This window comes from Diadema antillarum, unplaced genomic scaffold (assembly GCF_040938485.1).
Source record: "Diadema antillarum isolate AM-2024a unplaced genomic scaffold, OU_Dant_1.0 seq00000822_RagTag, whole genome shotgun sequence".
Taxonomy (NCBI): domain Eukaryota; kingdom Metazoa; phylum Echinodermata; class Echinoidea; order Diadematoida; family Diadematidae; genus Diadema; species Diadema antillarum.
Window position 1 is genome coordinate 1,005,899 of NW_027271699.1, and position 14,046 is coordinate 1,019,944.

Genomic DNA, 14,046 nt, shown 5'->3' on the forward strand with positions numbered 1-14,046 from the left:
CATTTCACACATCACCCCATGATACTAAGTTTGATACTTAGTACACTATCTATTATGCGGAATAGAGTTTCAAATTCATGAAATTCTTCCGTTGAGATGTTTTCTTTGCAACTGATTGACAAATTGCCCTACATCCACGTAAATAAGCACTGAATTGATCAGTGTTTTAGTAGTAGCCATGATAAAAAATCATGGGCGTACATACTCGGGCGTACATACTCGTACATACCCATGTTTTTTTATCATGGCTACTACTAAAACACTGATCAATTCAGTGCTTATTTATGTCGATGTAGGGCAATTTGTCAATCAGTTGCAAAGGAATAGAGCTTGTTTGAAAAGGAATGTTCAGAGAACTATACTGTGGATGTTTTTGAGATTCCATTAATAAGTAATAGTATGTAATTCACAGAATCACTCTGAACCTGGTCAAATCATCACTTATATGTCTGTGTGTATTAGGTACTCACACAAGTAGAAGATCTCAAGGTTAACCCTTTGAGGACAAGTCCCGAGTATTCTCGGGCAGGTGTCTATGGGAAATGCGTGTTGTAGCAAAATCAGTCCATCCTCAATGGGTTAACAAGTTTTCTTGCAGCCAATGAAAAGTATGCATATTTGTGTATGACATGACATACAAAGATATGTTGTACTTTGCAAACAATGATGTCATTAAGTTTGAATGACTGGAATTTGATAACATTTCATGCATATTAAACAGACTCTGAAGAAAACTGCTCACTTGACATGACTATCATGTACAAATCATAGAGCAACCCTCAGTGCGTAATAGACAAGGTTCCATAGGCTTGATTGCTTGTGTCAAAAGCAAACAATCATTCTTATTTCTTTGTACTTTTATCAATCATGTATTTCTCTTTAGTAAAAAATGCATGTACGCTGTAGTTTACAAATGCCCGTCCAGCTCTCTGAAACGTGGGTATAGTGTATCAAATTAAGATAGTAAGGAGTACCATGCTGTTATCATGTCTGAAGAAACGTTCGGGTAAACTTCACTTGACTTTTACACTTTCCTGTGATCATGTGACACAAATTATTACCAGTAGCTTTCTGTTTATTTCTCCAACCACAGCTTTAGCCCAGTGATCAATGTTAAAGATAAAGTAAAAACGTGATATGGCAGAGCTATATTTGTAACATGGTACCTATTATATGGGCGGGCAGTGAAGCGACTAGTACACTCGGCTTGTGATCAGAGGATTCTGCACACTGTTCATGTAGCCGTTCGCATGATGCCCACTTGGCAACGATATCATGACATTGCATGTTCACCAACATGATGGTAGAGCTGCAGCTTTATGTTGTGACCTAGACAGAGGCATTTTCACTGGTTGATGCGGGGATATCCGAGCTCAACGCTATTTTCTTTTTTCCGATAGCCCATTTGTGCCATTAAAATCTTTTCAAATTTGAAATGTTGATAGCCCTAAAAAGAAATATGGTGGCCTGTAATAGAAGGAAATGTGATGGCCCGATATAAAAGGAAATATAACAATTTTGAATTTTTAGTTGCCCAATAGGGCTACCAAAAAAGATAAGTTTGGTGGCCCAACATCAATTTTAAGAAGCCCCAGACCATCGGGCCATCGCTGATGTCAAGCCATGGATATGTTCATGAGATGAAATGTAGGTGGGTTAAACCAGAGAAATCACTTGATAAGAAAAATGTTCAAAAGACTTTGTTGAGGCAAAGATACTCATATTGCTCTTGATTTCCAAAGCCATTTCTTCTTTCGCATTATACCCTGAATTTGAATCAAATTTTGATTAATCTCTCTCGAAAGAGAAAAAAAAAAATCTGAGGATTTTTTTTTTCTCCCCCCCCCCCCCCTCGCTAGAAGATCTTTAGTGACCAAACCAGGATGCCAGTAATGAATTCCCAGCATGTCTACATACTACTAGAACGATGGCCAGGATGAATTCCCATGGCATAACTGTAGACAAAATAAGGGAGCAATGAAGTTATCAAGACCGTAATATCAAAAGTTAATAATTATGTGAATGAAATTCTCTGCAGGGGCATCCAGTGCTGTTTACGTAATGGTTCCGGCATTTCGCTGATAAGAAGAAGATGTGTATGTGCACTCGTATATATACCGGTATGTGTGTGTGATGGATTGGGCGTGGGCTGCGGGAACCAATTCATTTGGCTCGGACGGCCGCTCGGGAGAGAGAGTGTCTCCCCTCATTAGTGTGGGAAGACAACTTCGGGAGAGAAGTCCGGGGAGTGCGGGCTGATTTCCCCCCAATTTGGACCATTTCTGGCAAGGTCTTGGCTCGTAGAAGGACTGCTGCATATAATTCCCCCTTCCTTAATATGTGTGGACAAATATGGCATTGGGGCTATGGATTTCTGATCATACATGATATATGTACTAGTATATATCTTTTTTTTATTCATTAATAACCTACTGAGACGTAGTAGCCATGAGATATCTTCAAATTGGGGTTTCTTCATCTCAATAGGTCGTATGAAATGTGACTGCATGAAATTGAAATGCAGATTAGATCATCTTGTTTCTCGTGACTCATCTGTATGGATTACTACTGAATGCAAGCATTATGTTCCTAAAGGAATACAGTACGTGCATTACCTGGCATAATTATGCCCTCCTATAAAGAGAGTATGCTGAATGGATGGATTATTTGGAGACCTTTTTTTTTTTCTTTCTTTAATTCTGTTGTAGACTGTGCCAAGCAAACACCCTTTAATAGTTGGCAGTGTCATTGTGTATTGGATTATAACATTGTTTATAAGATTATAATATGCCTTCCCATATCTGGATGGATGGGCTATATTAAGACCAAGATGTCTATTTCTTTTTTGCCGAATTTAAAGATAGACAGAACAGCATCTAGTGTGCCAAGCAAGCATTTGCTCTCATTGGATAATTAATTTGCTCCATGTTTACTAGGAGGTCGTCAAAGCACTTCTGTCGTAAAGTAAACGGTAGAAAGATGGGAAAGCATGGAATGATAGTCTAAATTTCATCTTTGTTTTGTTGGACTGAAGTAATTGTAAAAGCAGAATCATTCTTATTCATGACTGAGAGGAGATGGCCAGTAAGTTTGGTGGGTTCTTCATTTTAAAATTCATATCTCAGTAGCTCAGGAGTAGTTGTTTTTTGTTTTCCCCATACTATTTCAGGCCATTTTGGAGTCAATTGCAGACAATTGTGCATAGAATTTGTTGTTTGTGGACTGTTCTCGACAATAGTTAAAGATTGATTTCATTATGGACATATGTTTTATAGTATTGCAAAATTATTCTAAGGGACCAAGTATGTGTAAGTTACTGTAGCTCACAGAAACTTGATAAATAGATACTTGCATGTGTAGGTATGTAGATCTATAGATGTAAAGTTGTCTTGTTTGGACTGCGTCGTAGAAGAAGAGGGGAAATAGTTCGCAAATATGGTAGAATGCATATCTGAAACCAATCATGTGTACATCGATATATCCACATAATATATAAATTTGATCATGAATGAATACCCATAACATCAAACTCTGTACAATATGTAATACAAATGTACATAGTCTAACATAATAGGCATATGGTGGGTTTTTTAAAAAAAAAATCTTTGAGAAGTTGTTTAATATTGAAGAAGCATGTTACATCTTAAGGTATTGCCTTCTATAAGTGTACATAAGCATGATAGATGTCCTTTTAATTCTCTGCCAAGTGTTTCTTATTGTCTATTCAGTTCATGCAACATGGAGGTGTATAATAGCATGTTATAATGTGCATGCAGATCTGTTTGTTACTTTTTTCAATGGCCTTGCAAGAAAGGTCTTTACCTTCGTTATCTGTCACTGGAACAAATATGGCGTGTACTGTTGCTGGGAACAGGCGCTCCATAACCCTGACCCAGCCTTCCTTGTGTCATGATGATGATATTTCGTATGTTTCTTATCATCATTTTTTTTTTCCTTTACCATAGTGGATGAGAAGTTTATACTAAACAGAAAAGTGTAGCACCAAGCCTTGTTTTTAGTTCATAGTGTATCAAGGTGCACACAACACACAGCTTCATAGGACACCTGCGCTTGTTGCATACATCATTTTGAATTAAAGAAGAGGAAGTGGTGGGTGTGATTAATACTGTAGCTAGACAGTGAGATCGGTAACTTGACACACTGGACCCTGTGTAATGCATTGCGTACAGTTCTCAAAATTTGTCACTTCATTATAACCTTTATATTGCACCTACAGACCTTTGGAAAATGAAAGATCAAGTAGTCATATAGGAGCGATATGAGCTTGGAAAGGAACAATTTTCATAACAGTGCCACCATATTGGTGATTTCAAATCAATGAGTGCCAAAAGATCAGTGGAAATGGCAGTTTTAAGTTTTAAGAGGAAAATTTATAAAACAATCTGTTGTAGAGTATTATGAATTTTTAAAGTTTCTATTAGTTCCATGTGCTGTCCTCTATGGATGGGCACTTTGCTATCAGTTGTAATGATGTTTGAATAGTAGAAGGATATTTCACAGAAATTTTTTTTTCAGAAATTGTACTTCTCCATGGAAAGTATGCATTCCCTATACCTGTTTTGAATACTGGTTAGCATGTGATGATAAGGCAAATGTTATTCTTCATGTCTGCTGTAGCAGCTGAAGTAGGTCAAGTACTCTTACTCAGTCCAAGAAAAATGAGTTGTTGTAAAATATAGAGATCCTGAGATTACTTTTAGTGCTTTTACATGGTGTTCCATCAATGGTGCCAAAAATGTATCGTCATTTTGCAGCAGATGATCAGAGCATCAAAATGGGGAAGTTATGTTGAACATGTGGGTTCAGGGAATGCAAAGAAAAGAAAATATTAGTGGATTTTGAGGAAATTTGGAGGAACTATTCAAAAGTTATGAATCTTTTGAGTTTTGGTTAAAATAAAGTCATGCACCTTAAACACTGGATGGGAAATCTCTGACAATTTGTGATGTTGCGATATACAGTGAAAAAAAATATGAAGAAAATATGAAGAGAATTCCACAAAATTAAATTCTTTAGAGAAAATATGCATTTGCTTGACTTGTCTCAGACTTATGCTAAGGGTAGAATAAGTTTTTGTTTTGTTTTTTGTTTTGCTCCCTAAATTAGGTAAAGCTGGATCTCAAAAGCTCTATCATTATGCAGTCCATATTTAGAACCCTGTGAGGTTCTAATCTCAGGTGACAGATGATAGGGATATGATGTCACACATTTGGTGCGGTCTATACTTATTTTCGACTCATGTGTGCCTGGGAATTTTTTTGATAACATATCAGGGGCAGAATACACTGTAAATAGTGTCGAGCTCGGCCATCTCTCTTCAAAATGTGTAGCCAGGAATGCTATCTGGACCGACCGACTGACTGATGCGAGTGTTTGGTTTTTTGAAATTGAGATGATATCAGCCGGGGGGGGGGGGGGGGGGGGGGGGGGGGTTGTCGATGGCCAGGGGTTATGCACCTCGCATTCGTCCCATTCTTGCAGCATTAGATCGTGGCAACCCGAGACAGGTCTGGTCTGGAAGATATTGAGGATGGACAATCCCCATCTGGTCCATTGTGAAATACATATACATGACAAAGTCAGCTGATACGAGAGTTGATACGAGATTTGATGCAAATTTGCTGTGTAATCTTTTCAAGCTCTCAAAACCTTTGAAGGAAACACACATAGAAGATGTTTTGATCGTTATGCTGCTAAGGAAAATACTCAGAAGCTATCATATTGTATCAAAGCAAACAACTGAAATGTTAGGCCTATTCCTTTCTCACAACCTTCCACCCACACAAAAACTCTGGAACAAATCAAACTGCCTCTAATGTGTTCCCAAAGTTTGTCATCTATGTTTGTTATTTTGAAAAAGTATATGATATTTTAGCAGCTTTGCAGTTTTGCTTTATACTTAAGTTAATATGGTTTTGCTGAAAAATTCCCAACCAGATTTTTTTTTTCTTCAGAACTTTGCAGTTTTGATTACCTACAACGTGTACTTGGGTAGATATGGCTTTGCTGCAGAACCTATGACCAAATGGATAGTCTAAAAAACCATACCATCATTGCATCAAACAGTGTATGTTTTGACAATCATATGTGCAGAATGCATCGCATACAAATTATAATGCTGCATGCCTTTGAATAGTTCTATAGGTGCTTTTAAGAAATCATTTGTTATTGAAGTTTTCTATAGCAAGTTGTAATTTAACCTGAGGAAATGAAACAATAATATTTGTGAAAATGTGGGACCTCCCATGTGAAAATGGGGTGGGGGTGGGGCACAAGATATGCTTTGTAAATAGCGCACGTCATGCTGAAACACAAGGTGGGCGTGTATTCAATGATACATTCAGCATGCATCATAATTGCATAGCACTCATCTGAATCCTTGGAACAATAATGATTGTACCGTACCTGCCATAGACCACAATACACCAGTAATGTAAAGACCTGCCATGTGGTACGACTGCGTGCATGCAGATTACATTGGAACCCCAGGCCACATACGTGATGTGCACTTTGCATTGCACTGCAGACATGAGCGTCTGGAAAAAGAAGAAGAAAAAAAAAGGGAGAGTAAGAGCAAGATAAAAAGGGGAAAAATATGGGAAAATAAATGACTTGATAAAGAGAGAGTCAGAGAGAGAAAGGAAAAGGGGGGGGGGGTAGAGGGAGAGAACAAGTGAGAGGTTAATACAATGTATTTTTTATTTACGTACATCCCAATCAAGGCAGAGAAGACAAGAAAGGATCCAGAAAACACACACACACACACACACACACACAAACACTTTATACACCAGTAGAAAGAGAGAGAGGGGAGAGAGAGAGGGAGGGAGAGATTTGCCAATATATAGGATAATAGTGATGCAGTTTATTATTGGATTATTGTGAAAGACATTAGACACAGACGGGAGGAAATCTCGCAGCTCTGTTGGATCAATACCGGAGTTCAGTGTCTATAGAGTGGTCGGGTGTGGATCTACGGGTAGTGTGCGGTAATGCGTGTGCACAGTGTTGTGCTTGAACGTGAAACCAGATTCTCCTGAGCGTTCAGAGCTAGTGGAAAGTCATTCATGTGAGCTGTGCTGGCGAGAGAAGGGGCAGGATAAGGAAGAGGAGTAGTCTTATATGCTGAGAAAGGGGGGAAAAACACATTTGGTAGTGCTCCCCCCCCCTCTTTTTCTTTAAGGGGGTGCTGACGCCAAAGTGGATGTAATCGGTGAGGTGCAGTGATGCGCTCTTATTAAATGATGCTAGTGCGGGAGGAGGCCATGCAAGATGGGTGTAAGTGTGTGGCGTGCCGGCATAATTTCCCGCAAGAATTCGCTCATGTGAGTAAACTGCTTATTATTCGGCCGTGATGTAGTAGACATGCATATCATGGCATATTGTGTAGGGTATGATGGTATTTCTACTATACTGTTGTGTGCGTTGCTATCAAATGTATCCATACAATATGTTTCGTAAAGGAAACATGGCCTCTCGCATTTTGTGCTGCTTCAAACGGTGTAGGAGTGCCTGTATGGTTTCAAGTACTCTCTGCAGTTTATGCACTCTTTTGTCTAGAATCTGTAGAAGTGATACAGAGTATACAATGTCATATTGTTTGTATATATTGAAACATTGTTTGTATTTACAGATGGTGTGTACCTGTATTTCCTCTCATATTCTAAAGCACAGTCAAAATGCATTACTTTCTGGTTTGTGAAATTGTATATTAAAACCACATTAACTATGAAAAAAGCCACTCTATCTTAATTAAACTCCACAATGATGCAGTCAGCTAAGAAAAGAACTGGCTGTATTTGCATTTGTGGTGTGATTTTGATACCATTTTGCCAAGAAAGTAAAGCACTTGTACTGTGTTTGTACTTTGTGCAGAATGTTTCAATGATAACACAAAATGAGTTGTTAAGTCTCTCTGAATCTGCAGGAGGCTACCCCCCAAATTCAACTATTTTCTACACTCTGATAAAAAAACAAAAAAGATATCAAAGAATCCCTGCTTTAAAAGAATTACCAGCACCCACAATAGCAGATACATTTGCAATGCATGTACAAAACTCACAAATACCTCTGTGATAGGTTTGGTACAATTTCATGAATAAATATGTTTGTACTGTGTCACGCAAATGCATCGTGATGACATTTCAAGCACAATCTCGAATTTGAGAATAGAATGGAAAGGGCATCTTGTAGTCTGACATTATACCAGTTGGTACCCGATCACAGTGAGGATATCAACAGTGTTTGTTGCGTGTAATATTCCTAGAAAGATTGCTGCAGCACATACATAAAAATAGCACATTGTGTTTTGATCGTTACAATCGGTATTATGTCAAATATTGAGTTGTAGGTTCAACCTTCTCTCCAATGTATTGATGTTGACCACAAAGGAGAAATATCAGATATATATATAATTATCAAGTTCTTTGCGCGAACTATTGGGTAGCCTAACATGGTTTATTTGGGAAAATACAGTATTGATACAGGATTTTGTCTTTAGTGGCTATTCTGTCTTTTATGGGAGATAAAATGAGAGAAAAAGAGAGGGTGAGAGATGCGAAAAAGAAAACGTGAGAGATGAAGACAGAGGGAGATGTTGAACAAGAAGGAAAGATGAAAAAAAAAACAGATTGTGAGATACATAGAAAATTGGAAAGAGATATACAGCATAATAGTAGTGCCCAATATACCCAAGTGTTGTCATATTATATTTTAATTACAGTCTTCTCATAGGCGACATACATAGGGAGAGCTATTTACAAAGTAATACATTGGTGATTACTAGAGGTTATGGCCCAACGGTAAACAATAGGGGACTGTCTGGTTGATTAGGTTATATGGATTTTTCACAAGTGCCAAGGATGCGGTCCAAATTCATGCATGAATGGTCACGATATTTTGTCTGCAGACAATTGCCATGATACGATACTAGTGAAGGCAGATGGATGAATTGATATTGTGTGTGCCACCTCTCGCTGTAGATTTGAATGAGTGGAGAAAAGGCAGCATTCATTCATAGCAGCTAGGATTGTTTTGGTAAGGAAGGGAAAATATAAATACCATTGCAATTATTAAACTGATTTTGGTATGACTGATATTCTCCACAGAAGAGTTTTTCATAATATTTCATAAGAACCAGTATATCAATATTCTAAAGAATCTGTCTGTTTTATCAGTGCTCTTGAAAACAAGAGACCAAATCTAAAATGTTGTAGTTATGTTGTAAACTTTTGTTAGATTTGATACGACTTATCAGCAACATTACAGTTCATAATGCATCAAACGTTTGTATGCAAAGTGTGGCCTTCTTAAAGGTAATGTTAAAAGTAAGCTATTGACTGTGAATGACCATTTATAGAATACTAGTATCTAGGTAAATGAAGGTGTATGTTTTGGGGTTTTTTGAACAACTTTGCAAGGAAAACAAAAGGAAGGAAGTAGGGTTATGAGAATAACAAGATGTGAACATTTTTGTGCTCAAGTACTGTTCATTTCTCTCTCCTTGAAGTCAAAGTGTAAAGAGGAAAATAAAGAGTCATAAATGTATTTTAAGTGCTTTGTGGAACTAATAATATTTTCACATTGGCTAGTATACCAAATGTAGTGTGTAACTAAAACTGGTTTGGGATGTGTTCATAATGGGGAGGATATGATAACCAGGCTGTGGCATAAATGGTATGATGTGTTCACACACACGCAACACACACACATATGGTGTAAATGTACACACACCAACACAAAGTTTAACTGGATACTTTTCAATGGGATCATATGCCATGTCAGTGACCCTGTGGGTGCAACAGCAGTACACACATGCTCCCCTCATTCATAAGATGAAGTTCATGGCAGGCATACCGGATGACTCTGTCTGTTTGCACTGCCTCACTTTTAAGGCGTGAACACACATTCCCACACTGAACCAAGGCTGTGGTGCTGGGATGAGACGGCAGTGGCAATGCCCTTTGAATGAAAGGGGGGGGGGGGGGGGGAGCGAGGGAGGAGAGTTCAAACACATGAGTAAGGACAGTGTTTACTTGGCCTCACTAACTGCTCACACACACACACACACACACACACACACACACACACACACACTCAAAGGGTCTTCTCTCTGGTCAGTGACTTCTTGAAACGAGGACAATAAAAAAAAAAAAAAAAATCTGAGTCAGCGTGGATATCAGGATGGTTTGGTTGCCACCTTGTAGAATGGCTTCTCTGTTTGATGATTACTGGTAGCTCTATTGGTGGAAAAGACAAAGATACTTGAAGCACAGTGAATGCATGTTTGTACACGTTACTGCCTTTACAGTTTTAGCTTGATTTTCATTTACACAGTGCAGATAATGCAGTGGCATTGATGTGGAAAGATTATCTCTTTTTCTGAGACCAGTCAGTTGCTCAGCTATAAAATTTAAGTTTCCTTGTTTCAAAAGACACATGTGTTAAATCAATGCCCTTTGCTCTCTTTGGAAGAGAGAGAGAAAAAAAATGCATCTGTCTGCAGTGAACTGGGTCATGCTTGAAAACAAAGCGCTTGGCTAATGTGGAGAGCATGCTGTTTTGGAAGTGTCCAGTTTCTTATTCTTTAACTTCCTGTATGGTGTGGAGACACAGATAAGTTTCGATATGCTCATTTTCTCTCAGTGAAACAGGAGAGGTAGGTGTAGATGTCGTGTGTATTGTGCACATACGTGTTCATGACTGTATTATAGAATGTATGTGTATATAATAGGCCCTTTATATACACAAGTAGATAATATTTGTGTGTACATTTATGAATATATGATACATATTTTGATATATGCATTGTAAGTCATATATCCTGTTTTTTGGGGATGACATTATGATGACATCTTTTTTTTTTCTCACATGAACCAAGTTAGCTCTTTAATATGCCATATTGATATTATTAGACATCACTACTCACCCAGATCATACAGTTTACTCTTGACTCGTCACTGAAACTGGTAGTTTGTGTGCATACTGTAAAGTGGAAATTTTCGCGGTGTTGAAATTTTCGCGCATTTCGCGCAACCAGAAACTAGCGCGAAAATAAAAGCATGCGAATATTTTTGCTTGCCATATGTTCCTGTGCGTGATGTCTTGATTCTGTTGATGTAAAAACACGCGAAACTCTTCTTACCCGGCTAGGCGCGAAAAATTAGTCGCGCGAAAATATCCACTTTTACAGTATTGTGTTGGTGAAGTACAAAGGGAGGTGGGAGATAGTTTGAGTAGAAGGTACAACGTGTACCATAAAGTGGCATGGGCTCCAGGACACCCTATGACTGACTAGCTCGATGCAGCAGTAACATCAGGTTTAAAGTTTAATGTATGATTTCACTTGGACCAACAGGTGCAGACCACCGGTAGCGGCATGGCGGAAGGGGTTGGGGTGGATGACACCGTCTATGCTGTGAGGGTTCACCCGGGCACTGTGGACCCCGATCGGCACTACGTGGTCATCGACGCAACCAAGCAGACCAGCACCGCCGACCTACTGGACACCCTGTGCAGCAAGCTGACACTGAGCCGGCCAGAGGAGTACTACTTGGCCGAGGTTTGCCAGGATTCAGGCCAGAGCTGCAAGGAGCGCCGACTGGACCCCCGGAGAGTACCCCGTCAAAGTGCAATTACTCTGGCCCAAGGTTTTTGTGGGTCAGGAGCAGAACGCGGCCACCTTCCAGACGAACTATCGCTTCTTTCTGCGCGGGGTGAACGAGACGCCGGGCTCCGTGCCCGACATGTCCGACATGCAGAGCATCGACTCCTTTGTCAGCGGGTACTTCCCGCAGCCCTCGGCATCGGGGGACTGCCATGACCTATGCAAACTGCCGGACCTGAACGAGACCACCCTCCTGGACAATCTCTCAGCGCGGTTCCGCAAGGGAAAGATCTACACGTACGTCGGCTCAATCCTCATTGCCGTCAACCCGTTCAAATTCTTTCCCATCTACAACCCCAAGTATGTCAACTTGTATCAGAACCACAGATTCGGGGAACTGCCCCCTCACATATTTGCGATTGCGGACGCTGCTTTCCATACGATGCTTCAGGAGAAACAGAACCAGTGCATTGTGATATCAGGAGAGAGTGGGTCGGGAAAAACGGAGAGTACTACGTTATTAATCCACCACCTGACTGCACTGAGCCAGAAAGGAGCAGCTAGTGGTGTGGAACAGACTCTTCTTGGAGCTGGCCCAGTGCTTGAGGTAGGGAAGTTCCGTGCACATTCCTTCTCTGCTAATCCACAGAGTGTTCATAATGTGTTCGTAATTATAATGCATTATCCAGAATATGCAGTTGTACTTCTGGTAGTCATCCAGTGTATGTTACAAAATTGCCCTAAAGCATTCATGTGACTGGTTAATGTTACAGGTGTCTGTCTGTTCTGAACTCAAATAGACTCAACAGAGCTTACGAAAATTAACACAAATTTGCTGCATATCACTTATGATAAAACTTGTGGATTGAGATTTCTAGCCTGACACTAAAGAATGTGAACCATCGTTTTGTTTTTTGTTTTTTTGTTTTTTCACTTTAAGGGGGAGGGGGATGAGTGGTGCTTTCGTCTAATATTTATGGTTATAGCATGAAGATCTGGTCTGGGGACTCTTCTGTAAACTATGCTAACAAATATGTTATCTGAGCCCTCCTGTTTTACAGTGTGAAATGGGAGGGGTTAGGCAGTGATCGTAAGCTGTTTAATCATGTATGTATTCTGAGCAAGTGCATTGTGAATGGAATCTTCAAATGCAAATATGATACAGACAGTGTAGGAATAAAGATTTATAGCCGAACAGACACCAACTGGTTGTGATGATGGTAGGCCCTAGTTGACCCTTCTAGAACCCCCATCCAAAAATAATTGCATCTCAGAGATTGCAAACACATTAATAATGTTGATAGTGATAGGAGAGTTAATCTCGTATGTACATTGATACACCCAATTTCTCACTTTGTTTTCACAATCTATAAGCCAGACAGGAATGATACTTGTGTTTTCAAGTACAACATGTCGACATGCATAAGTAGGAACTGCAGACAATGATTAGAAAAATAATATCCAGTGTGGACAAGAAGTTTGAAGTTGATCTTCTGAAATGTTAGGTAAACAGTATATTATCCCGTTAAGGACGAGTCCCGAGTATTCTCGGGCAGGGGTGATGCATGGAAAATGCATGTTGTAGCAAAATTAGCCCATCCAACGAGTTAAAGAAGTACTCGGTAACATATATATTGATATTTTGCTTTAAAAGAAGTTGTGTTTGTATGCTAAGCTAAATTTCATATAACAATTGACACATAAATACCAGTTTGATTTTTCTGTCAATGCATGGAGACATGATAGCTCATACTAAAAAAATTGTAATAATGCTGCAACCTGTAATGAGAGATATAAGATTAAACTAGTAGGAAGCATATAAGCTGCATAATTTGCCGAATTTTAGTCAATATTTATACAGCCTGAGATTTTCTTTTTTTTTAAAAATCATCTTGTAAAAGCAGTCCTATTCTCTTTCGCTTGTTGTCAAAACTGTCAGTTTGTGTCGGTGAAAGTATTAGATGTTCTATTTTTGGGGCAGTTTTTAATGTTTTGTTTGGCCAGTTGCAGCATAGAGTATTAGATGTATTATATTCCCAAACCCAGGGCACAGTTTAGCAGCTAAAATCACTCATCTGAAAGAATTCCATTAATAGATGCTCTAGGGTTAGGTCAGTCGAAGCAGAAAGCTTTTCCAACTATTTTTGGTTCGTGAATTGGTCGGAAAGTCATGTAAGAATGGAGCTGCTGTCGTCATATGTGCAAACTATTTTGAGGCACGTCCCAAATTCACTTAAAGTCTCCAAGGCCAAATTGTGGGACAAAACAGCTATGGGGATGAAGAAAAGTGGCCAAGAATGGCTGGGAATTTTTTTTCCCTCTTTGCTTTTTCATCGGTGCATATTGGGGCCTTTCATATTCATTCACTTTAGAGACTGTGATCATTTTAAATCAGTTATGAAAATGAAAGGGAAATATGA

At 39.2% G+C, this 14,046-nt stretch overlaps 1 protein-coding gene across 1 annotated transcript in view; it reads left to right on the forward strand.

Moving 5' to 3' along the window:
• The first annotated feature begins 7,116 nt into the window (after window positions 1-7,116).
• The window catches only part of LOC139739950 (unconventional myosin-IXb-like), an 83,058-nt gene continuing 76,128 nt past the window's right edge, over window positions 7,117-14,046 (forward strand). The window contains 3 exon segments of the mRNA XM_071650549.1: window positions 7,117-7,346; window positions 11,378-11,626; window positions 11,628-12,233. Of these exon segments, the coding sequence (XP_071506650.1) occupies window positions 7,263-7,346; window positions 11,378-11,626; window positions 11,628-12,233 (939 nt within the window). The 5' untranslated portion in view covers window positions 7,117-7,262.